Source organism: Pseudophryne corroboree, chromosome 12 (assembly GCF_028390025.1).
Source record: "Pseudophryne corroboree isolate aPseCor3 chromosome 12, aPseCor3.hap2, whole genome shotgun sequence".
Classification (NCBI taxonomy): Eukaryota; Metazoa; Chordata; class Amphibia; order Anura; family Myobatrachidae; genus Pseudophryne; species Pseudophryne corroboree.
In genome coordinates this window covers 169,079,276-169,104,746 of record NC_086455.1, presented here as the reverse complement: position 1 = coordinate 169,104,746, position 25,471 = coordinate 169,079,276, and the positions used below count along the sequence as shown (strand labels likewise).

General features: G+C 47.1%; 1 protein-coding gene across 3 annotated transcripts; it reads left to right on the top strand.

The window, feature by feature from the left end:
• The first annotated feature begins 29 nt into the window (after positions 1-29).
• On the top strand, positions 30-25,269 carry CPSF2 (cleavage and polyadenylation specific factor 2). 3 transcript variants are annotated; one of them, XM_063948476.1, is made up of 15 exons: positions 30-148; positions 2,170-2,329; positions 9,979-10,138; positions 10,225-10,330; positions 17,790-17,919; positions 18,028-18,143; positions 18,472-18,659; positions 19,294-19,584; positions 19,811-19,911; positions 19,989-20,189; positions 20,355-20,507; positions 20,659-20,884; positions 21,121-21,423; positions 22,787-22,921; positions 23,036-25,269. In XM_063948476.1, the coding sequence occupies exons 2-15, from the start codon at positions 2,181-2,183 to the stop codon at positions 23,126-23,128; spliced, it is 2,352 nt and encodes a 783-aa protein (XP_063804546.1). In that variant the 5' UTR covers positions 30-148; positions 2,170-2,180; the 3' UTR covers positions 23,129-25,269. The 3 variants fall into 3 exon arrangements, with proteins under 3 accessions (XP_063804546.1, XP_063804547.1, XP_063804548.1); XM_063948477.1 differs by having other exon boundaries at positions 30-152; XM_063948478.1 differs by having other exon boundaries at positions 30-165.
• The last annotated feature ends 202 nt before the right edge of the window (positions 25,270-25,471 follow it).

Genomic DNA, 25,471 nt, shown 5'->3' with positions numbered 1-25,471 from the left:
TTCCGGGCATGCGCAGTGCGGCGGTGAGGGTAGTGCGCAGGCGGGAGCCGGGCAGTTGGGCCGCAGAGAGCGCTGTTAGCCGGTACATGGGGTGAGGGCGCTCCGTGCCCGGGGATAGTCTCCGCGTCTCTCTGGCTGATGATATAAGGCAGGTGGGCGCCACAGGTACAATGGTATAGGCTCGGTTCAGCCATGTGAGGGGTGTAGGGGTTAGGAGGGTACTGTGAGCGCAGAGGTGTAGGGTCAGGTAGGTACAATGAGAGCAGGGGTGTGGGGGCAGGTAAGTACAATGAGAGCAGGGGTGTGGGGGCAGGAAGGTACTATGAGCGCAGAGGTGTAGGGTCAGGTAGGTACAATGAGAGCAGGGGTGTGGGGGCAGGTAGGTACTATGAGCGCAGAGGTGTAGGGTCAGGTAGGTACAATGAGAGCAGGGGTGTGGGGGCAGGTAGGTACTATGAGCGCAGAGGTGTAGGGTCAGGTAGGTACTATGAGCGCAGAGGTGTAGGGTCAGGTAGGTACTATGAGCGCAGAGGTGTAGGGTCAGGTAGGTACAATGAGAGCAGGGGTGTGGGGGCAGGTAAGTACAATGAGAGCAGGGGTGTGGGGGCAGGTAGGTACTATGAGCGCAGAGGTGTAGGGTCAGGTAGGTACAATGAGAGCAGGGGTGTGGGGGCAGGTAGGTACTATGAGCGCAGAGGTGTAGGGTCAGGTAGGTACAATGAGAGCAGGGGTGTGGGGGCAGGTAGGTACTATGAGCGCAGAGGTGTAGGGTCAGGTAGGTACAATGAGAGCAGGGGTGTGGGGGCAGGTAGGTACAATGAAAGCAGGGGTGTGGGGGCAGGTAAGTACAATGAGAGCAGGGGTGTGGGGGCAGGTAGGTACTATGAGCGCAGAGATGTAGGGTCAGGTAGGTACAATGAGAGCAGGGGTGTGGGGGCAGGTAAGTACAATGAGAGCAGGGGTGTGGGGGCAGGTAGGTACAATGAGCGCAGAGGTGTAGGGTCAGGTAGGTACTATGAGCGCAGAGGTGTAGGGTCAGGTAGGTACTATGAGCGCAGAGGTGTAGGGTCAGGTAGGTACAATGAGAGCAGGGGTGTGGGGGCAGGTAGGTACTATGAGCGCAGAGGTGTAGGGTCAGGTAGGTACAATGAGAGCAGGGGTGTGGGGGCAGGTAGGTACTATGAGCGCAGAGGTGTAGGGTCAGGTAGGTACAATGAGAGCAGGGGTGTGGGGGCAGGTAGGTACAATGAAAGCAGGGGTGTGGGGGCAGGTAAGTACAATGAGAGCAGGGGTGTGGGGGCAGGTAGGTACTATGAGCGCAGAGGTGTAGGGTCAGGTAGGTACAATGAAAGCAGGGGTGTGGGGGCAGGTAAGTACAATGAGAGCAGGGGTGTGGGGGCAGGTAGGTACTATGAGAGCAGGGGTGTGGGGGCAGGTAGGTACTATGAGCGCAGGGGTGTAGGGTCAGGTAGGTACTATGAGCGTAGGGGTGTAGGGTCAGGTAGCTACTAAGCGCAGAGGTGTAGGGTCAGGTAGGTACTATGAGCGCAGGGGTGTAGAGTCAGGTAGGTACTATGAGCGCAGTGGTGTAGTGTCAGGTAGGTACTATGAGCGCAGGGATGTGGGGTCAGGTAGGTACTATGAGCGCAGAGGTGTGGGTCAGGTAGGTATTATGAGCGCAGGGGTGTGGGGGCAGGTAGGTACAATGAGAGCAGAGGTGTGGGGGCAGGTAGGTACAATGAGAGCAGGGGTGTGGGGGCAGGTAGGTACAATGAGAGCAGGGGTGTAGGGGCAGGTAGGTACTATGGGTGTAGGCGCAGGTGGGTACTATGAGTGCAGGGGCAGGTGGGTACTATGAGTGCAGGGGTGTAGGGACAGGTGGGCACTATGAGTGCAGGGGTATAGAGTCAGGTGGGTACTCTCAGCGCAGTGCTGTAGGGATAAGGATGGGTGGCTGCTGTAACCTTTGCACATGCAGTGACAGAATACAATAAAAGGGGCTGTAGGGAAGCAGCGACACTGTGCAATCTAGCCCTGAGAGCATGGGTAGGCGCTAACTGCATTGTCCCCGTTATTCCGGAGTCCTGTGGGCGTACTCCCAGCATTGATGCTGCTATTGGACGCTTTCTAAGCTCTCAGGATACTTATTGATTAATAATTGATTTGCAGGACTTGTGAGGATGACGTCCATCATTAAGCTGACCACGCTGTCCGGAGCGCAGGAGGAGTCCGCTCTCTGTTACCTGCTGCAGGTGGATGAGTTCCGCTTTCTCTTGGATTGTGGATGGGATGAGAATTTCTCCATGGATATAATTGAATCCATTAAAAAGTACGAGCCTCCGCCTGCCTTGCGCGTCGTGCTGTGTTTTGTTATGAATAAATAACTTTCATTACAGGCTTTAAAGTGGGACTGAGCTGATGAAGGTCACACTGTCATAGCGATGGCCATCGGTGTGCTTACCGTTGATGGTGATATGGCAGGTGTCCATCGATAGCTGCATACAATACTATAGATCAGTGGTTCTCAACCATGGTCCTCAAGTACCCCCAACAGTTCATGTTTTCCAGGTCACCTAGCAGGTGCACAGGTGGAGCAAATTATTTCACTTGCAGTCCTGTGAGGAGACCTGGAAAACATGAACTGTTGTGGGGTACTTGAGGACCGCAGTTGAGAACCACTGCTAAGGATGACCATCAATGGTTTCATGAAAGAGTGGTCATCCCTGTACTTTCACTGTCTGGGCTATGGGCCAATTAAAACCTGGGGGTGGGGCTTTGTGGATGTCAGGGGGTGGGGCTATGCTCTGTGTCCGGCACTCTTTAGAAAAACAAATTAGAACCATTGGGTGGTTCTCCCCATCGATGGCAAATCATTCAAATCGACCATAAACCTTCTATGAATTAGAATCATCGAAGGTCGATGGCTATCCCTACGCTGTCGCCATTTACTACGTGGATAGCGTAATGTTAATGGCTTAATGCCGGCGCAATACGAATGCTAATTAAAGCATTTTCTCTGACGTCCTAGTGGATGCTGGGGATTCCGTAAGGACCATGGGGAATAGCGGCTCCGCAGGAGTCTGGGCACAAAAGTAAAGCTTTAGGACTACCTGGTGTGCATTGGCTCCTCCCCCTATGACCCTCCTCCAAGCCTCAGTTAGATTTTTGTGCCCGAACGAGAAGGGTGCACACTAGGTGGCTCTCCTGAGCTGCTTAGTGAAAAGTTTAGTTTTAGGTTTTTTATTTTCAGTGAGACCTGCTGGCAACAGGCTCACTGCATCGAGGGACTAAGGGGAGAAGAAGCGAACTCACCTGCGTGCAGAGTGGATTGGGCTTCTTAGGCTACTGGACACCATTAGCTCCAGAGGGATCGAACACAGGCCCAGCCATGGAGTCCGGTCCCAGAGCCGCGCCGCCGGCCCCCTTACAGAGCCAGAAGCAAGAAGAGGTCCGGAAAATCGGCGGCAGAAGACATCCTGTCTTCACCAAGGTACCGCACAGCACTGCAGCTGTGCGCCATTGCTCCTCAGCACACTTCACACTTCGGTCACTGAGGGTGCAGGGCGCTAGGGGGGGGCGCCCTGAGCAGCAATAAAAACACCTTGGCTGGCGAAAATACATCACATATAGCCCCCAGGGCTATATGTATGAATTTTAACCCCTGCCAGAATACACAGAAAAACGGGAGATAAGGCCGCCGAGAAGGGGGCGGAGCCTATCTCCTCAGCACACTGGCGCCATTTTCCCTCACAGCTCCGTTGGAGGGAAGCTCCCTGGCTCTCCCCTGCAGTCACTACACTACAGAAAGGGTTAAAAAAGAGAGGGGCACTAATTAGGCGCAGTATTAAAAATACAGCAGCTATAAGGGGAAAAACACTTTTATATAAGGTTATCCCTGTATATATATAGCGCTCTTGTGTGTGCTGGCAAACACTCCCGCTGTCTCCCCAAAGGGCTAGTGGGGTCCTGTCCTCTATCAGAGCATTCCCTGTGTGTGTGCTGTGTGTCGGTATGTTTGTGTCGACATGTATGAGGAGGAAAATGATGTGGAGACGGAGCAAATTGCCTGTAATAGTGATGTCACCCCCTAGGGGGTCGACACCTGAGTGGATGAACTGTTGGAAGGAATTACGTGACAGTGTCAGCTCTGTATAAAAGACAGTGGTTGACATGAGACAGCCGGCTACTCAGCTTGTGCCTGTCCAGACATCTCATAGGCTGTCAGGGGCTCTAAAGCGCCCGTTACCTCAGATGGCAGATACAGACGCCGACACGGATACTGACTCCAGTGTCGACGGTGAAGAGACAAATGTGACTTCCAGTAGGGCCACACGTTACATGATTGAGGCAATGAAAAATGTTTTACACATTTCTGATAATACGAGTACCACCAAAAAGGGGTATTATGTTCGGTGAGGAAAAACTACCTGTAGTTTTCCTGAATCTGAGAAATTAAATGAGGTGTGTGATGATGCGTGGGTTTCCCCCGATAACAACTGATAATTTCTAAAATGTTATTGGCATTATATCCTTTCCCGCCAGAGGTTAGGGTGCGTTGGGAAACACCCCCTAGGGTGGGTAAAGCGCTCACACGCTTGTAAGAACAAGGGCTCTACCCTCTCCTGAGATGGCCGCCCTTAAGGATCCTGCTGATAGAAAGCAGGAGGGTATCCTAAAATGTATTTACACACATACTGGTGTTATACTGCGACCAGCAATCGCCTCAGCCTGGATGTGCAGTGCTGGGTTGGCGTAGTCGGATTCCCTGACTGAAAATATTGATACCCTAGATAGGGACAGTATATTATTGCCTATAGAGCATTTAAAAGATGCATTTCTATATATGCGTGATGCACAGCGGAATATTTGCCGACTGGCATCAAGTGTAAGTGCGTTGTCCATTTCTGCCAGAAGAGGGTTATGGACACGACAGTGGTCAGGTGATGCGGATTCCAAACGGCATTTGGAAGTATTGCCTTATAAAGGGGAGGAGTTATTTGGGGTCGGTCTTTCAGACCTGGTGGCCACGGCAACAGCTGGGAAATCCACGTTTGTACCCCAGGTCGCCTCTCAACATAAGAAGACGCCGTATTATCAGGCGCAGTCCTTTCGTTCCCAGAAGGGCAAGCGGGCAAAAGGTTCCTCATTTCTGCCCCGTGACAGAGGGAGAGGAAAAAGGCTGCAGAAATCAGCCAGTTCCCAGGAACAGAAGCCCTCTCCCGCCTCTGCCAAGCCCTCAGCATGACGCTGGGGCTTTACAAGCAGACTCAGGCACGGTGGGGGCCCGTCTCAATGAATTTCAGCGCGCAGTGGCTCACTCGCAAGTAGACCCCTGGATCCTTCAGGTGATATCTCAGGGGTACAAATTGGAATTCGAGACGTCTCCCCCTCGCCGTTTTCCTAAAGTCGGCTTTACCGACGTCTCCCTCTGACAGGGAGGCAGTTTTGGAAGCCATTCACAAGCTGTATTCCCAGCAGGTGATAATCAAGGTACCCCTCCTGCAACAGGGAACGGGGTATTATTCCACACTGTTGTGGTACCGAAGCCGGACGGCTCGGTGAGACCGATTCTAAATCTAAAATCTTTGAACACTTACATACGGAGGTTCAAATTCAAGATGGAGTCACTCAGAGCAGTGATTGCGAACCTGGAAGAAGGGGACTACATGATGTCTCGGGACATCAAGGATGCTTACCTTCATGTCCCAATTTACCTTTCTCACCAAGGGTACCTCAGGTTTGTGGTACAGAACTGTCACTATCAGTTTCAGACGCTGCCGTTTGGATGGTCCACGGCACCCCGGGTCTTTACCAAGGTAACGGCCGAAATGATGATACTCCTTCGAAGGAAGGGAGTTTTAGTTATCCCTTACTTGGACGATCTCCTGATAAGGGTAAGATCCAGAGAACAGTTGGAGGTCGGTGTAGCACTATCTCAGGTAGTGTTGCGGCAGCACGGTTGGATTCTCAATATTCCAAAATCGCAGCTGGTTCCGACGACTCGTCTTCTGTTCCTAGGGATGATCCTGGACACAGTCCAGAAAAAGGTGTTTCTCCCGGAGGAGAAAGCCAGGGAGTTATCCGAGCTAGTCAGGAACCTCCTAAAACCGAGCCAAGTCTCAGTACATCAATGCACAAGGGTTCTGGGAAAAATGGTGGCTTCCTACGAAGCAATCCCATTCGGCAGATTCCACGCAAGAACTTTCCAGTGGGACCTGCTGGACAAATGGTCCGGGTCGCATCTTCAGATGCATCAGCGGATAACCCTGTCACCAAGGACAAGGGTGTCCCTCCTGTGGTGGTTGCAGAGTGCTCATCTTCTAGAGGGCCGCAGATTCGGCATTCAGGACTGGGTCCTGGTGACCACGGATGCCAGCCTGCGAGGCTGGGGAGCAGTCACACAGGGAAGGAATTTCCAGGGCTTATGGTCAAGCCTGGAGACATCACTTCACATAAATATCCTGAAGCTAAGGGCCATTTACAATGCTCTAAGCTTAGCAAGACCTCTGCTTCAAGGTCAGCCGGTGTTGATCCAGTCGGACAACATCACGGCAGTCACCCACGTAAACAGACAGGGTGGCACAAGAAGCAGGAGGGCAATGGCAGAAGCTGCAAGGATTCTTCGCTGGGCGGAAAATCATGTGATAGCACTGTCAGCAGTGTTCATTCCGGGAATGGACAACTGGGAAGCAGACTTCCTCAGCAGACGCTCTGGTAACACCGTGGGTGTACCGGTCAGTGTATGTGTTCCATCCTCTGCCTCTCATACACAAGGTACTGAGAATTATAAGATGGAGAGGAGTAAGCACTATATTCGTGGCTCCGGATTGGCCAATAAGGACTTGGTAACCGGAACTTCAAGAGATGCTCACGGAGGATCCGTGGCCTCTACCTCTAAGAAGGGACCTGCTCCAGCAAGGACCCTGTCTGTTCCAAGACTTACCGCGGCTGCGTTTGACGGCATGGCGGTTGAACGCCGGATCCTGAAGGAAAAAGGCATTCCGGATGAAGTCATCCCTATCCTGATCAAAGCCAGGAAGGATGTAACCGCAAAACATTATCACCGCATTTGGTGAAAATATGTTGCATGGTGCGAGGCCAGTAAGGCCCGACGGAGGAATTTCAACTGGGTCGATTCCTACATTTCCTGCAAACAGGAGTGTCTATGGGCCTGAAATTGGGGTCCATTAAGGTTCAAATTTCGGCCCTGTCAATTTTCTTCCAAAAAGAACTAGCTTCAGTCCCTGAAGTTCAGACGTTTGTAAAAGGGGTACTGCATATACAGCCTCCTTTTGTGCCTCCAGTGGCACCTTGGGATCTCAATGTAGTTTTTGGGTTCCAAAAGTCACATTGGGTTGAACCACTTAAATCTGTGGAGTTAAAATATCTCACATGGAAGGTGGTCATGCTGTTGGCCCTGGCCTGGGCCAGGCGCGTGTCAGAATTGGCGGCTTTATCCTGTAAAAGCCCTTATCTGATTTTCCATTCGGACAGGGCGGAATTGAGGACTTGTCCTCAGTTTCTCCCTAAGGTGGTTTCAGCGTTTCACCTGAACCAACCTATGGTGGTGCCTGCGGCTACTAGGGACTGGGAGGACTCCAAGTTGCTTGACGTTGTCAGGGCCCTGAAAATATATGTTTCCAGGACGGCTGGAGTCAGAAAATCTGACTCGCTGTTTATCCTGTATGCACCCAACAAGCTGGGTGCTCCTGCTTCTTAGCAGACTATTGCTCGTTGGATTTGTAGTACAATTCAGCTTGCACATTCTGTGGCAGGCCTGCCACAGCCAAAAATCTGTAAATGCCCACTCCACAAGGGAGGTGGGCTCATCTTGGGCGGCTGCCCGAGGGGTCTCGGCTTTACAACTTTGCCGAGCAGCTACTTGGTCAGGAGCAAATACGTTTGTAAAATTCTACAAATTTGATACCCTGGCTGAGGAGGACCTGGAGTTCTCTCATTTGGTGCTGCAGAGTCATCCGCACTCTCCCGCCCGTTTGGGAGCTTTGGTATAATCCCCATGGTCCTTACGGAGTCCCCAGCATCCACTAGGACGTCAGAGAAAATAAGAATTTACTTACCGATAATTCTATTTCTCGTAGTCCGTAGTGGATGCTGGGCGCCCATCCCAAGTGCGGATTGTCTGCAATACTGGTACATAGTTATTGTTACCAAAAATCGGGTTATTGCTGTAGTGAGCCATCTTTTCTAGAGGCTCCTCTGTTATCATGCTGTTAACTGGGTTTAGATCACAAGTTATACGGTGTGATTGGTGTGGCTGGTATGAGTCTTACCCGGGATTCAAAATCCTTCCTTATTGTGTACGCTCGTCCGGGCACAGTATCCTAACTGAGGCTTGGAGGAGGGTCATAGGGGGAGGAGCCAGTGCACACCAGGTAGTCCTAAAGCTTTACTTTTGTGCCCAGACTCCTGCGGAGCCGCTATTCCCCATGGTCCTTACGGAGTCCCCAGCATCCACTACGGACTACGAGAAATAGAATTATCGGTAAGTAAATTCTTATTTTTACAGTGTATGCTAGATAGCTTTAAAGCTGATGGTGAAATATATTAAGACAACAATAAACCCATGACACTTTAAGAATAGCCTGATGGGTGAAGTGATGATTACTCGTCAGTATTCCATGGCAGCTCCTACAATGGATTGCTCCCTTCTAAGATTGGTAGAGACAGGTATAACAAGAACGGGCACCCAGATGGTATATGATTCAATCTCCTCCTCTTCCCCTCTCTGACCTGAGATCACAAAAGAGAAACTGCCATCTCCTCCTCCTTCCCCTCTCTGACCTGAGATCACAAAAGAGAAACTGGAAGTGATAGCCAATCTTCCTTTTCGGCCATGATGTGTTTCCCAGTGGCTTTGGAGATGTTTCAGCGTGAACGATGGCTTTTTCCTCCCCTTCAATATGTTGCTTCAGGGTCCAGTCTTTCACCCAAATGTGCAAGAGGGAGAATAGTTGTCAGTATGGTATGGTGAGCGCCGGGATCCCGAGAGCCGGCATATTAAATGCCTCCTGGACATTGAGTGGGTAGTGATGAGCGATGAATAAGTATCGGAGTCGGTAATCTATACACTCTTGCAGACAAGGAAGAGAAACTTCAGGTCCTTGTTCCAAGGCAATAGGATTTTATTTTTTTAACATTTAATGTAAGTTAAGAAAAAATATAACAAAATGTAAATAAAAGCATAACTACAGTACACATCATTCTTCATGATGAAACTGCTTCCTCTGTGCCATACAAAGGCGTTCACAACTTTCAAAATCCACGTATTATGAATCCCCTCCCCCTATACTATGGCGGCCCTCCACAGATTAGCCAACAACTCGCTGCACCCTGCGACCCCTTCCACTGACTGTGTTTAGCCTGGTGAACTTACGTAAAGCGTTGAACTCTGCGTCCACCTTTGGTGCTGCTGGAACCAGGGTCTCGTCTCCCCTGCTGTGGAAAGTACCAAGCAATGCCAAAGGAGAACGGTAGAGGTCTCGGCTATATGTAACTCGGCGAATGATGTTATTCACTGGGGAGCGATTCCATCCCATCTGCGTACAATTATTGGAAAGGATAAAGTAAACTTGACGTTTGTAGTGTAATTCCCCTTTAAGACTTAGATCTTTATTTAACTTGGTTGTTAGTGTGGGCAGACGTTCCTGTGACACTAATCTCCTCAAGTGATCATTCCACCAGTTTACTTTAAGGTGGCAGCGGGATGTTTCCTAGGAACACACCGTTAAGCATGTTCCTGCCAGTATGTAAGCTGCTGTCTATCGCATTAATACTCCTGAATATTCATAGCTGCCCGGACTGATTGATGGTCTTCACTCAGATGCATTTTTGGCGTAACAAACAGGAAATGTATATACGTTTAGTTACATGCTGTTTGTTCAGGGACATGTTTAATAATGTAGTAGTGTATAAGTGGAAAACCTTCTTTATTCTAATTTACCTTTCATGCATCCCTAGATATGTGAATCAGATAGATGCTGTCCTCCTCTCACACCCCGATCCCCTGCACCTGGGAGCTCTCCCCTATGCCGTGGGGAAGATGGGATTAAACTGTGCGATTTACGCCACTATCCCGGTGTACAAGATGGGGCAGATGTTCATGTATGATTTGTATCAGGTCTGTATTATCTTTGCACGTTTCCCACTGTCTCTCTCATTTCTGCTGCAGGGGGGGGGAAACTCACAAAACATTTCTTGTTTCAGTCTAGGCACAATACAGAGGATTTCAACTTATACACACTGGATGATGTGGATTCTGCATTTGATAAAATACAGCAGCTGAAATTCTCCCAAATTGTACATTTGAAAGGTACCTTCAAATATTTTGTTAGGTGTTCTCTATTTCTTCGAATGGTGTGTGTGTGTTATATATTTGTTATTTGTGAAATAGCTTATTATTGGTGTCCTCATACTTGCTACAGTCACGCAAAATAGCCCATCTTGGTGCGCCATATCCGTGAGACTCTGCAAGCGTCTGACGTCTTTTTTGCCGAAAATGCATCTTAGTCGCAATGTGATGCTGCTAGGTTGCACCAGGAGACGCAACTTATTTAATTTTATATACAAAGTGCTACAATGTAGCGGTTTGTGGCTATTTTTCCAATACAAGTTCCATTGAACTCCGTATACTGACTCGGTCACACACAGTATACAAGTGTCGTATGTCAAATTACTCCGCACAGTCTCACAGTGCGCCCAAGTCACATCGTGTTGTGAAGAAAACGCGTTTTCTGCAAAAAAAAAAAAAAAAGACGCCCAGCGCTAGCAGAGTTGCACGGAACCTAGCGGCTCACTCACGCCAGGCATCTCCCTCTGTGTGGCGTATTGAGGCTGGATGTATGAGGTTACATCTAAAATTGTCTTCATTCAGAGTGAGTCTACTAGAGTCACATAGACATTTATACTGGTTTTCTGGAAACACCCTCAGAAGTGTAAACATTTGTCCGTTTCATGGAAAAGTGTTCTTGTAAGATTTATTTGGTGCATGTTGTCTATTTTAAGGAAGTAGCGGCATCAGGGCATTGTTTATTTTGGTGATGTTGTTAAATTTGATTTTGTCCACTTAAAGGGCATTTACTGTGGTCAGAGAAACCACATTTATAACAACAACAATAAAAAGCGCAATGTCGCAGAGATGTTCTATTTTCCGTAAAATCAAAACTTGTAGTTAATAATTCTCCATTTTGTGACTGCTCATTGCATAACATTTCCCACCATTGTCCCTTTGCCAAAATATATAAAAACATAGATTAAAACCCTTAAAAGTAAAACACAGTACATTTTTATAAATTCCAAACAGAGTTACGTCATCCAATATCTATAGAATATACATAACCTTGATTATAACATTACTTTAACGCTATGAATGCAATGCAAACTAACATTCCATAAACTAGTCACAACTAAAAATATTGGAGATAATAGTGTGTCTGACTCTAGGAGGCGTCTGTAGAAAATGGTTCACAGTAAAGGGGTTCTGTAATTCAGCAGCCAGTCAGACTGAAAGCAAACATTGCGTTCTAATCAGAGAACCAAGGCTGTAACGAGGGGTGCACGACCACTGCCGCAGCACAAGGCCAAGGGTCGCCCCTCCGATGGCACCCTGGAGAGAGGCACACCGCCACTCTCCTCCACCTTGCGGAGTGCCTGGAGATGCATAGAAAGGTGCAGTGTCCTCCCTCCTAGTACTTACGTGTTGTCGTGACCTCACGCGCATGGATTGTTCTGACGTAGAGACGCCCTGCTACAGCACTGTAGAGAATTATAGCCGGCCTTCAGCTTGCTAGCATGTATGTAAACCTTTCAGGCATTATCTTACATATAGATGTCTTCAGTTATTTAATATGGTCTCCTGAAACCTTTATTATATATTACATTTTCTCTATCGTCCTAGTGGATGCTGGGGTTCCTGAAAGGACCATGGGGGATAGCGGCTCCGCAGGAGACAGGGCACAAAAAGTAAAGCTTTAGGATCAGGTGGTGTGCACTGGCTCCTCCCCCTATGACCCTCCTCCAAGCCTCAGTTAGATTTTTGTGCCCGGCCGAGAAGGGTGCAATCTAGGTGGCTCTCCTAAAGAGCTGCTTAGAAAAGTTTAGCTTAGGTTTTTTATTTTACAGTGAGTCCTGCTGGCAACAGGATCACTGCAACGAGGGACTTAGGGGAGAAGAAGTGAACTCACCTGCGTGCAGGATGGATTGGCTTCTTGGCTACTGGACATTAGCTCCAGAGGGACGATCACAGGTACAGCCTGGATGGTCACCGGAGCCTCGCCGCCGGCCCCCTTGCAGATGCTGAAACGAGAAGAGGTCCAGAATCGGCGGCAGAAGACTCCTCAGTCTTCTTAAGGTAGCGCACAGCACTGCAGCTGTGCGCCATTTTCCTCTCAGCACACTTCACACGGCAGTCACTGAGGGTGCAGGGCGCTGGGAGGGGGGCGCCCTGGGAGGCAAATGAAAACCTTTTTTGGCTAAAAATACCTCACATATAGCCTCCGGGGGCTATATGGAGATATTTAACCCCTGCCAGAATCCGTTAAGAGCGGGAGACGAGGCCGCCGAAAAAGGGGCGGGGCCTATCTCCTCAGCACACAGCGCCATTTTCCCTCACAGAAAGGCTGGAGGGAAGGCTCCCAGGCTCTCCCCTGCACTGCACTACAGAAACAGGGTTAAAACAGAGAGGGGGGGCACTAATTTGGCGTTAGAAATATATAAAAAAGATGCTATAAGGGAAAACACTTATATAAGGTTGTCCCTATATAATTATAGCGTTTTTGGTGTGTGCTGGCAAACTCTCCCTCTGTCTCTCCAAAGGGCTAGTGGGTCCTGTCCTCTATCAGAGCATTCCCTGTGTGTGTGCTGTGTGTCGGTACGTGTGTGTCGACATGTATGAGGACGATGTTGGTGAGGAGGCGGAGCAATTGCCTGTAATGGTGATGTCACTCTCTAGGGAGTCGACACCGGAATGGATGGCTTATTTAGGGAATTACGTGATAATGTCAACACGCGCCAAGGTCGGTTGACGACATGAGACGGCCGACAAACAATTAGTACCGGTCCAGACGTCTCAAAAACACCGTCAGGGGTTTTAAAACGCCCGTTTACTTTAGTCGGTCGACACAGACACAGACAGGGACACTGAATCCAGTGTCGACGGTGAATAAACAAACGTATTCCTTATTAGGGCCACACGTTAAGGGCAATGAAGGAGGTGTTACATATTTCTGATACTACAAGTACCACAAAAGAGGGTATTATGTGGGATGTGAAAAAACTACCGTAGTTTTTCCTGAATCAGATAAATTAAATGAAGTGTGTGATGATGCGTTGGTTCCCCCCGATAGAAAATATGGGCGGTATACCCTTTCCCGCCAGAAGTTAGGGCGCGTTGGGAAACACCCCTTAGGGTGGATAAGGCGCTCACACGCTTATCAGAACAAGTGGCGGTACCGTCTATAGATAGGGCCGTCCTCAAGGAGCCAGCTGACAGGAGGCTGGAAAAATATCATAAAAAGTATATACACACATACTGGTGTTATACTGCGACCAGCGATCGCCTCAACCTGGATGTGCAGAGCTGGGGTGGCTTGGTCGGATTCCCTGACTAAAAATATTGATACCCTTGACAGGGACAGTATTTTATTGACTATAGAGCATTTAAAGGATGTATTTCTATATATGCGAGATGCACAGAGGGATATTTGCACTCTGGCATCAAGAGTAAGTGCGATGTCCATATCTGCCAGAAGATGTTTATGGACACGACAGTGGTCAGGTGATGCAGATTCCAAACGGCACAAAGGTGTATTGCCGTATAAAGGAAGAGGAGTTATTTGGGGTCGGTCCATCGGACCTGGTGGCCACGGCAACTGCTGGAAAATCCACCGTTTTTACCCTAAGTCACATCTCTGCAGAAAAAGACACCGTCTTTTCAGCTTCAGTCCTTTCGTCCCTATAAGAGTCATATCTGCCCAGGGATAGAGGAAAGGGAAGAAGACTGCAGCAGGCAGCCCATTCCCAGGAACAGAAGCGTTCCAACCCTTCTGACAAGCTCTCAGCATGACGCTGGAGCCGTACAGGACCCCTGGATCCTACAAGTAGTATCCCAGGGGTACAGATTGGAATGTCGAGACGTTTCCCCTGCGCAGGCTCCTGAAGGCTGCTTTACCAAGGTCTCCCTCCGACAAGGAGGCAGTATGAAAAAAAAAAAAAAAAATTCACGAGCTGTATTCCCAGCAGGTGATAATTAAATTACCCCTCCTACAACAAGAAAAGGGGTATTATTCCACACTATATTGTGTTACTGAAGCCAGAAGGCTAGGTGAGACCTATTCTAAATCTAAAAAAATTTGAACACTTACAAAGGTTCAAATCAAGATGGAGTCACTCAGAGCAGTGATAACGAACCGGGAAGAAGGGGACTATCTGGTGTCCCGAGACATCAGGGATGCTTACCTCCATGTCCCAAATTTGCCCTTATCACTAAGGGTACCTCAGGTTCGTGGTACAGAACTGTCACTATCAGTTTCAGACGCTGCCGTTTGGATTGTCTACGGCACCCCGGGTCTTTACCAAGGTAATGGCCGAAATGATGGTTCTTCTTCGAAGAAAAGGCGTCTTAATTATCCCTTACTTGGACGATCTCCTGATAAGGGCAAAGTCCAGGGAACAGTTGGAGGTCGGAGTAGCACTATCTCGGATACTGTTACAACAGCAGGGGTGGATTCTAAATATTCCAAAATCGCAGCTGATCCTGACGACACGTCTGCTGTGCCTAGGGATGATTCTGGACACAGTCCAGAAAAAGGTGTTTCTCCCGGATGAGAAAGCCAGGGAGTTATCCGAGCTAGTCAGGAACCTCCTAAAATCAGTGCATCATTGCACAAGGGCCATGGTAAAAAAAAATGGTGACTTCCTTCGAAGCAATTCCAGTCGGCAGATTTCATGCAAGAACTTTTCAGTGGGATCTGCTGGACAAATGGTCCGGATCGCATCTTCAGATGCATCAGCGGATAACCCTATATCCAAGGACAAGGGTGTCTCTCCTGTGGTGGTTACAGAGTGCTCATCTTCTAGAGGGCCGCAGATTCGGCATTCAGTTTTGGATGTTGGTGACCACGGAGGCCAGCCCGAGAGGCTGGGGAGCAGTCACACAAGGAAAAAATTTCCAGGGAGTGTGATCAAGTCTGGAGATTTTTCTCCACATAAATATAGCTAAGGGTAAATTTATAATGCTCTAAGCTTAGCAAGACCTCTGCTTCAAGGTCAGCCGGTATTGATCCAGTGGGATAAAACATCACGGCAGTCGCCCACGTAAATAGACAGGGCGGCACAAGAAGCAGGAGGGCAGTGGCAAAAACTGCAAGGACTTTTCGCTGGGCGGAAAATCATGTGATAGCACTGTCAGCAGTGTTTCATTCCGGGAATGGAAACTGAGAAGCAGACTTCCTCAGTAGGCACGACCTCCACCCGGCAGAGTGGGAACTTCATGGGGAAGTTTTCCACATAATTGTAAACCGTTGGGAATTACCAAAGGTGGACATGATGGCGTCCCGTCTGAACAAAAAACGGGACAGGTATTGCGCCAGGTTAAGAGACCCTCAGGCAATAGCTGTGGACGTTGTGGTAACACCGTGGGTGTACCAGTCGGTGTATGTGTTCCATCCTCTGCTTTTCATACCTAAGGTACTGAGAATTATAAGACGTAGAGGAGTAAGAACTATACTCATGGCTCCGGATTGGCCAAGAAGGACTTGGTACCCGGAACTTCAAGAGATGCTCACAGAGGACTTATGGCCTCTGCCGCTAAGAAGGGACTTGTTTCAGCAAGTACCATGTCTGTTCCAAGACTTACCGCAGCTGCGTTTGACGGCATGGCGGTGGAACGCCGGATCCTAAGGGAAAAGGCATTCAGGAAGAGGTCATTCCTACCCTGGTCAAAGCCAGAAAGGAGGTGACCGCACAACATTATCACCACATGTGGCGAAAATATGTTGCGTGGTGTGAGGCCAGGAAGGCCCCACGAAGAAATTTCAACTCGGTCGATTCCTGCATTTCTTGCAAACAGGAGTGTCTATGGGCCTCAAATTTGGGTCCATTAAGGTTCAAATTTCGGCCCTGTTGATTTTTCTTCCAGAAAGAAGTGGCTTCAGTTCCTGAAGTCCAGAAGTTTGTCAAGGGAGTATTGCATATACAACCCCCTTTTGTGCCTCCAGTGGCACTGTGGGATCTCAACGTAGTTCTGGGATTCCTCAAAACACATTGGTTTAAAACCAGTCAAATCTGTGGATTTGAAGCATCTCACATGAAAAGTGACCATGCTCTTGGCCCTGGCCTGGACCAGGCGAGTGTCAAATTGGTGGGTTTTTTCTCAAAAAAGCCCATATCTGTTTGTCCATTCGGACAGGGCAGAGCTGCGGACTCGTCCCCAGTTCTCTCCCTAAGGTGGTGTCAGTGTTTCACCTGAACCAGCTTATTGTGGTGTCTTGCGCCTACTAGGGACTTGGAGGACTCCAAGTTGCTAGATGTGGTCAGGGCCCTGAAAATATAGGTTCCAGGACGGCTGGAGTCAGGAAAACTGACTTGCTGTTATCCTGTATGCACCCAACAAACTCGGTGCTCTTGCTTTTAAGCAGACTTTTGCTAGTTGGATGTGTAATACAATTCAGCTTGCACATTCTGTGGCAGGCCTGCCACAGCCAAAATATGTAAATGCCCATTCCACAAGGAAGGTGGGCTCATCTTGGGCGGCTGCCCGAGGGGTCTCGGCTTTACAACTTTGCCGAGCGGCTATTTAGTCAGGGGCAAACACGTTTGTAAAATCCTACAAATTTGATACCCTGGCTAAGGAGGACCTGGAGTTCTCTCATTCGGTACTGCAGAGTCATCCGCACTCTCCCGCCCGTTTGGGAGCTTTGGTATAATCCCCATGGTCCTTTCAGGAACCCCAGCATCCACTAGGACGATAGAGAAAATAAGAATTTACTTACCGATAATTCTATTTCTCGGAGTCCGTAGTGGATGCTGGGCGCCCATCCCAAGTGCGGATTATCTGCATTACTTGTACATAGTTACAAAAATCGGGTTATTATTGTTGTGAGCCATCTTTTCAGAGGCTCCGCTGTTATCATACTGTTAACTGGGTTCAGATCACAGGTTGTACAGTGTGATTGGTGTGGCTGGTATGAGTCTTACCCGGGATTCATAAATCCTTCCTTATTGTGTACGCTCGTCCGGGCACAGTACCTAACTGAGGCTTGGAGGAGGGTCATAGGGGGAGGAGCCAGTGCACACCACCTGATCCTAAAGCTTTACTTTTTGTGCCCTGTCTCCTGCGGAGCCGCTATCCCCCATGGTCCTTTCAGGAACCCCAGCATCCACTACGGACTCCGAGAAATAGAATTATCGGTAAGTAAATTCTTATTATAATGCTTCTTTCTAGCCAGCTTGCATGTTTTTCAGACATTTATGTCCTATCGGGCAGAGCCGATAATTTGGTCGCCTGAGATGTGACGCTGCTCTCTGGGTACAATTGTGTGCAATGCAGAAACCACAGTACAGTTGTCTTGTATCCTAGTATTCTTATGGCATAAATATATTGCTGAAAAACACAGAAAGGAGCCAGAACTGTATTTTGTAACTCTTGCAATAGACTATTTATGTCATGGCGGAAAAACCCTCTTTAACTTTTTGACTTTTAAAAACTTTTAAAGCTGCATCTGGTAAAAAAAACAAAAACGTTCAACATCATTTGTAAATGCTGTTTCTTACAGGGAAAGGTCATGGCTTGTCCATCACTCCGTTACCGGCTGGTCACATGATTGGAGGTACCATATGGAAAATCGTAAAGGACGGAGAGGAGGAGATTGTTTACGCAGTGGATTTCAATCACAAGCGGGAAATGTAAGTGGAGCCCTAACCCGAGAGTGAGAAAGAAGCTGCTTTACGATTTTGCTCTAGCTGTTTCCTTGTTATGTAGATGATATCACAGTGGTTTTGTTTCTGTTTCAGACATTTAAATGGCTGTTCTTTGGAGATGATCAGCCGACCTTCCTTACTCATCACAGATTGCTTTAATGCTACATACCTGCAGCCCAGGAGAAAACAGAGAGACGAGCAACTGCTGAGTATGTATACATTTCTTCTGTCTGTACAATTGCTACTTGCCTTGTACACAACATGACATAATGTGCCCATACGTTGCAGGTATGCATTTTAACACAACTTAGTGTGCTGCAGTTGTGCTTTGAGCGCATTGTGAATGCCAGGACGAATTCAAGGTTTAGCAATCTCTGATGTTGCCTGTGTCTACAAGGCCCTAAATATGCCAAATAAATTGAAAGGGGACATCTTTGAAGAGTTTGAAGTTTCTGTTGTACATGGTGATTGTGTGCCCAAGTTGTGTACACAATACAACTCGTACTGCATACATATAACCTTGTGTATGCTCTGCAGCCAATGTCCTGGAGACCCTGCGTGGTGACGGGAATGTGTTAATCGCTGTGGACACTGCTGGGAGGGTGTTGGAGCTAGCCCAGCTCCTTGACCAGATTTGGAGAACCAAAGATGCTGGGCTTGGGGTGTACTCCTTGGCCCTGCTAAATAACGTCAGCTACAACGTGGTAGAGTTCTCGAAGTCCCAGGTGAGTTTCTATTATCCAGAAATGTTTTCTAGGTTCAGCTGGAGAAGTGCTGTAACGGGTCATCCGTAGACTCCGTTGACTATATATTGTAGCTCTGCAGGACCACTCACCTGTAGAAATAAAGATGAACAAGCGGTTTACTTTATCGGCTCTGCAATTATTCCATCTTTCTCCCAGAAATACTACTGAAATAAGTGTAATACTCGTGATATATTTGTAGGTAATGCCTGTGTGAAATTACCAGGCTTATGTAACGCTTTGTCGCATTGCACATACTGACCTGGCAACATAAAAATACATTTCAATTCCTTGGGGCAACTAATAAATTGTGCAGTGCTTACTGCATGAGCTTTTTGGAGTTTTCTGTATTGATCCATGTAACATAAAGTTTGTGGACTGAACAAACGCTGTGAAGCTGCGTCTACTACTTCATAAAGAGCTTGTGCCTTCACTGAGGGCTCATGTCTTATTGTTGGAACAAGTTTTTAGTGAACATTGGTTGAGCCCATAGAAAATGTTTTATCCACTGTGTCTAGGTGCTATCCAATTTTCCCTTTTACTGAAGTCCATTGTTCAATATTATTTGGTATTTGTGACCAATTACCTTCATTTGCAATGGCTGCTCATGTTACAGGTGGAGTGGATGAGCGACAAGCTCATGAGATGTTTCGAAGACAAGAGGAACAACCCATTTCAGTTCCGTCACCTCACCTTGTGCCATGGTTTTGCTGACCTCTCTCGTGTCCCCAGCCCAAAAGTGGTTCTGGCCAGCCAACCTGACCTGGAGTGTGGTTTCTCCAGGGAGCTCTTCATCCAGTGGTGTCAAGATCCCAAAAATTCTGTCATACTCACCTACAGGACCACCCCAGGAACCCTCACCCGCTACCTAATTGATAACCCCACAGAGCGAGTCATAGATATGGAGGTAAGATACAACTGTGTGGAGAGACTCTCCTGCTTCAGCATGGGCTTATTTGTACATTAGTTCATGCATATCTATACTGATAAGTACGGATTCTATGGCATAAGCATGGTGGTTAAGCGTCACAATATCTATTGACCTCAGAGATACGACACACGGAAAAGTGACGAAGTCACCAAGAACAAATTGCAGACTAGTTATGATGATATGAGCCTTGTATTGTTTCCAGCTTAGGAAACGCGTAAAACTGGAAGGAAAGGAACTTGAAGAATATCTGGAGAAAGAAAAACTCAAAAAAGAGGCAGCAAAAAAACTGGAACAGTCCAAAGAGTACGTACTGGGTCTGAATTATGTTTCCAGATTGTTTGTCACTAGATTGTGACCCTTGTCCCTCACCCTTCTCCTAGGGCAGATATCGATTCCAGTGACGAGAGTGATGTGGAGGAAGACATCGACCAGCCCATATCCCACAAGACCAAACATGACCTGATGATGAAGAACGAAGGCAACAGAAAAGGAAGTTTCTTCAAACAGGCCAAAAAGTCGTATCCCATGTTCCCGGCCCCAGAAGAGCGCGTCAAATGGGATGAATATGGTGAAATAATAAAGTACGGGTTTCTTAAGTGTTATTATTTTTCGACCTGTGTTGACATTGAATAATTTTTATTTATTTTTTTCTAATTCTTTATATTGGTCCGCCAAGAATACAGAAATGAAAACATTAAGGCATATATAGATAAAAGCACATAATACAATGACTTCTTTTTGTTAAGGCCTGAAGACTTCCTGGTGCCGGAGCTTCAAGCGACAGAGGAGGAAAAGAACAAGTTGGAATCTGGCATGACAAATGGGGAGGAACCAATGGACCAAGATTTATCTGATGTTCCCACTAAATGTATTTCGGTAACGGAGCCAATGGAGATCAAGTGAGTGAGCACTGAATGTCCCCAGTGAAGGGGAGAAGAGGTTTCTCCACTAACACTAATCTGGAGCTTTGTAGAATTATCTCCAGGTTTATCTAGTTCTAAAGTAAGACCGTGCAGAACTACATACAAATCTTCAATCTGTGATCTACAGGGCAAGGGTCACTTACATCGACTACGAGGGGCGGTCAGACGGAGATTCCATCAAGAAGATCATTAACCAGATGAAGCCCCGTCAGCTGATCATTGTACATGGGCCGCCTGACGCCAGCCTGGATCTTGCAGAGGCCTGCAGGGCTTTTGGGGGCAAAGATATTAAAGTTTACACCCCAAAACTTCATGAGACCGTGGATGCAACAAGTGAAACTCACATTTACCAGGTAAACACACAAGTTGTACTAATTCTGTAGAATTAAAGGTTCTATTCTTCCTTTACAGTTCCATTTAAATGCTAAAAATAGAATGTTTTATATGCCGATGGGGCAGGTGGTGCCCTATTACTGTCTGTGCTGCTTTAGAAACAAAGACCAAACTGTTTTGCATTGTATATAATCTTTTTACTTAGAACGTCCGGTGATCTGCTGTATAATTTCCAGTGACTTCTCTACCTGAACAGGTCAGATTGAAAGACTCCCTCGTCAGTTCCCTGAAGTTCTGCAAAGCTAAAGACACTGAGCTGGCTTGGATAGATGGAGTGTTGGACATGCGTGTATCAAAGGTGGACACAGGGGTCATCCTGGAGGAAGGGGAATTGAAGGACGACGGAGACGACTCTGAAATGCAAGTGGACACTCCAGCTGTCGACGCCAGCACCATCGCTCAGCAAAAAGTCATCAAAAGCCTGTTCGGCGATGATGACAAGGAGTTTTCAGAAGAAAGCGAAGTCATTCCTACACTCGAACCATTGGCAAGCAATGAGGTGCACAATTTTATTTGTTATTGTGTTATCCATCCACCAGAGGGAGCAATTACACATCTGGGTCATCCTGGCTCTAGTACAATGTGTAGGCAATTCACGTTGTGAGAAAACAATGAAAGAACAATTATTAAATATTTCATCCCCCCCACACAATTAGGAAATTACTGATCCTCATGGTTAGGCACACAAATGTCCCATACAGCCTGTAGAGTGCTATCATCAAAACACCTCTCACCGCTGCATTAAATTTGCGTCCGTGCTGTATCAGTCGTATTGTAGAAATCTTAGGGGGACATTTACTAAGCAGTGATAAGAGCGGAGAAGTGAGCCAGTGAAGACGTTGCCCCATCAACCAATCAGCACTGAATTAACATCTATAATTTGCATACTAGAAAATTATACAGAGCTGCTGATTGGTTGATGGGGCAATTTCTCCACTGGCTCACTTCTCCGCTCTTATCACTGCTTAGTAAATGTCCCCCTTAGTCTCCTTCCTTTCTTAGCTGAATTTAATACCCTATGGAATTGATGTATTAAGCAGTGAAGAGGGGAGGATTGGACCAGCGGAGAAGCTGACCCATAACCAATAAGCCTTTATCTAACACTTTATAGAATATATTTGATTAATGCTACCTGGAAGCTGATCGTTGCTAACGGCAATTTCTGCACTGATCCCCTCTACCACTCTTTTCACTGCTGGATAAAACAACCCCCTATGTAAGAAAGGCAATTTTCACAAAGTTCAAATGAGGTCTTAAGGCCCGTACACACTGGTCGATATATCGGGCGTTCTATTGAACGGCCGATATATCGCGGGTCCGTCGGCCAGTGTGTACGGCCGATACGTCTGTGAACTCCGTCGTTCAGATGTATCGCGTCGGCCTCGCAACACAGCCGACGGCCAATATATCTACCGATAAATTGGCGCTTCGCTGTGTGTGTACGGGCGGTCGGCGTATACATGCTGCGACGGTCGGTGGTGATTTAAAGCACGCCCGCCCAGTTCATGACGTCAGTCCCCGACGCATCGGCCAGTGTGTATGCTCAACACACTGCCCGATCCGTGCATAGATATATCTGCCGATCAATTCTACGACCTCAGCCAATCCTGCGCTCCTGACAGCGTTAATTTGTCGGAAGCCATTCTGCGCACACGGCTCTGTTTCTCTGTGACACCGGTAGTTGCGGAGAGCTGCCATAGTAACGGTTTATCTGAGAAATACGCAGCGCAGTAAAGCTCTGTAGCTTAGTGGCAGATTTATTATTTGAAATGGTAGAATGCCTTTCTTCATCATTGTTGAGAAGTAAGTAACGTGGTGATTACTGTGACCGGGGACTAAGCTGTCATTGATATGCTGGACAGATTCTCGGACATCAGTCGGTGTTTATGAATGAGCCAAGATTGTCTGACTTCAAGCAAGTCCTTCTGCGGGAGGGCATCCAGGCAGAGTTTGTCGGGGGCGTCCTTGTCTGTAACAACGTGGTAGCTGTCCGCAGGGTGAGTTGTGGACGCTGTTTCAGATTCAGAAGCTGTAGCTTGCTCCTACGTATTCAGGAACGCCAAAGCAGGTAATGCATCGTGTTTGCTAACGTATGACCTCTTTGTTTGCAGACGGAGACGGGACGGATCGGTTTAGAGGGCTGCCTCTGTAAGGACTTCTTTAAAATAAGAGAACTTTTATATGCACAGTATGCTATAGTGTGAGCAGCGTTAACTGGAAGACCCCCCTTTGTGTACCTTGGAGACCTCCCGTGACAAGCGGCATTGTGACTTTCTTTGTCTCCCGGCAGAAATATTTTTATAATGTACTTTTTGTTTTGGGAAACTGGTGAATTTGTATCCCTTTTTTGTTTTGTTTATTTTTTATTCCATTGTTCTGGATTCTGTATTCCCAAAAAGAATTGCATTTAATGGGTTTATACGTTCAAACCCAAAGTATATATATATATTTTTTCCTCCCAGTGCTCCTAGAGGGTAACCCCAGTAGCCGCAAAAGCTCAAGTTTCATAGAGCCGGCTAGCGTGTAATCGTATGTGCTGACCAGGAGGAAGCCATGTTATACCGGAGCTTGAGTTATATCGCGCTACGTCATGTCACTCTGGAACCTGTTTTGTCGGCAGCAGCTCTCCTGCAGTTAATGCAGACGTTTCTTAGTCTTGGTTTTCCAGCTGGTCTATGGATCATTTACAGTAAAGATACAGGAGAAAACCTCAGAGAGATTTATTATGAAACAATAATGTAAATATGTTGCACGGTTCTTGTTACTAATTTGGTTTTAATAAAAAAAAAAAAAATCTGTTTAAAACTTCCTCTTCTAACCTCACCTCCGCATGTATATCCGTGTGTTACTGTGTGATTAATCCAGTGGGCTTCTGATAAATTCCAGCCATGCCGACACACGTCCAGAGCTCGACAGCCAATGCGTTGTCTCCCCAAATTCGGAAGAGGCACCCAAAGATTGTTTTAGGGGAAGGATAGCTTACGTAATGTGTGAAGCTGTAACATTCAACTTTAATACTGGATTTTTTTTATTATTATTTTTTTTTTAAGGACCAATGAACTTTCCCGACGTCTTATTTTATGTAGACTGTTTGGTCCTCTTATTCTGTTATGGTACATAGGCTATAGCTACAAGTTTACATTGCAGCGGTGGAAAAAAATACTAGGAATTTAGGGGGTAATTCAGACCTGATCATAGCACCAAATGTGTTAGCTAATGGGCAAAGCCATGTGCAGTGCAGGTGGGGCAGATGTAACATGTGCAGAGAGAGTTAGATTTGGGTGGGGTGTGTTCAAACTGAAATCTAAATTGCAGTGTACAAATAAAGCAGCCGGTATTTACCCTGCACAGAAACAAAATAACCCACCCAAATCTAACTCTCTGCACATGTTACATCTGCCCCCCCTGCAGTGCACATGGCTTTTCCCAACTGCTAACAAATTTGCAGTTACGATCAACTCTGAATTACCCCCTTAATTAGACGTTGAACAGTTTCATGTTACCGTTCTTTGATAGTTGCAAATTTTCTCATAAACATCCATTTTATTTCTAACAAAGCAGATGTTCCTAATGAGGGTCAGTGCTCGATAACAAAATATATTGGTTTAGATTTGTGACGTGCTTATTCTAAGAAGATGGAAAAAAGTTCTGCGGGCGTATTCTGTATTTTGTTTCCTGTGACGGGTACCCCAGCGTTATTGTTTGATAACACTGGACAGGCTACAGCGCTGTGATCCGGGCTCCACGCAGCGCTGTGATCCGGGCTCCACGCAGCGCTGTGATCCGGGCTCCACGCAGCGCTGTGATCCGGGCTCCACGCAGCGCTGTGATCCAGGCTACACACAAGTAATTTGTTTAAATGTGTGGAATTAAATATAGTAGGACTGAACAAATAACCTAAGGAGGAGATGATCCTAACGTAATGTTACAAGCGTATATTTTTTGCCGTGTAACATTACTTGCGATAACTAATTTGAAAGTACTGTTGTATTTAATCCTATTTTGAACGTGTCCTTGGATTGGTTGTGCTGGTACTTGTAGTACCACCACAGCTCGAGAACGAGGTGATGCAAAAGTCTGCATACAGCATAAGATCAGATTTTTCTCGTGTATTTTTATCCTCGTCTTATGTTTGATTTGGATGGAACACGATTCATACAGCACCTCTGTTATTTGAGGTGTTAGGAATGTTGCTTCTGTTTGATGTCAGTACAGTATGAGACTGCATTAATCACTTTTCAGGGAATCGTATTAGCCAAAATATGACTTTTTTGTGTTTGGAATGTTTTTCTCTCTCCCCCCCCCTGAATTGTACAATAAAGATTACAGAAACCTGTCTTTGAAATGTGTGTTGTGACAATAACATGCCGCTAATGGACACTAGGGGGCAGTCATTCCACAGCAGATAAAATGACAAGTAATCCAATAGATATACTGTTACGTATCTGAATGTTCATGTAACAATGGATGTGGTTCCAGAATAATCGAGTAGCAATCCTTATTGTGACCACCGACTTCTCTTACCTGTAACATCAGTACATTCACTT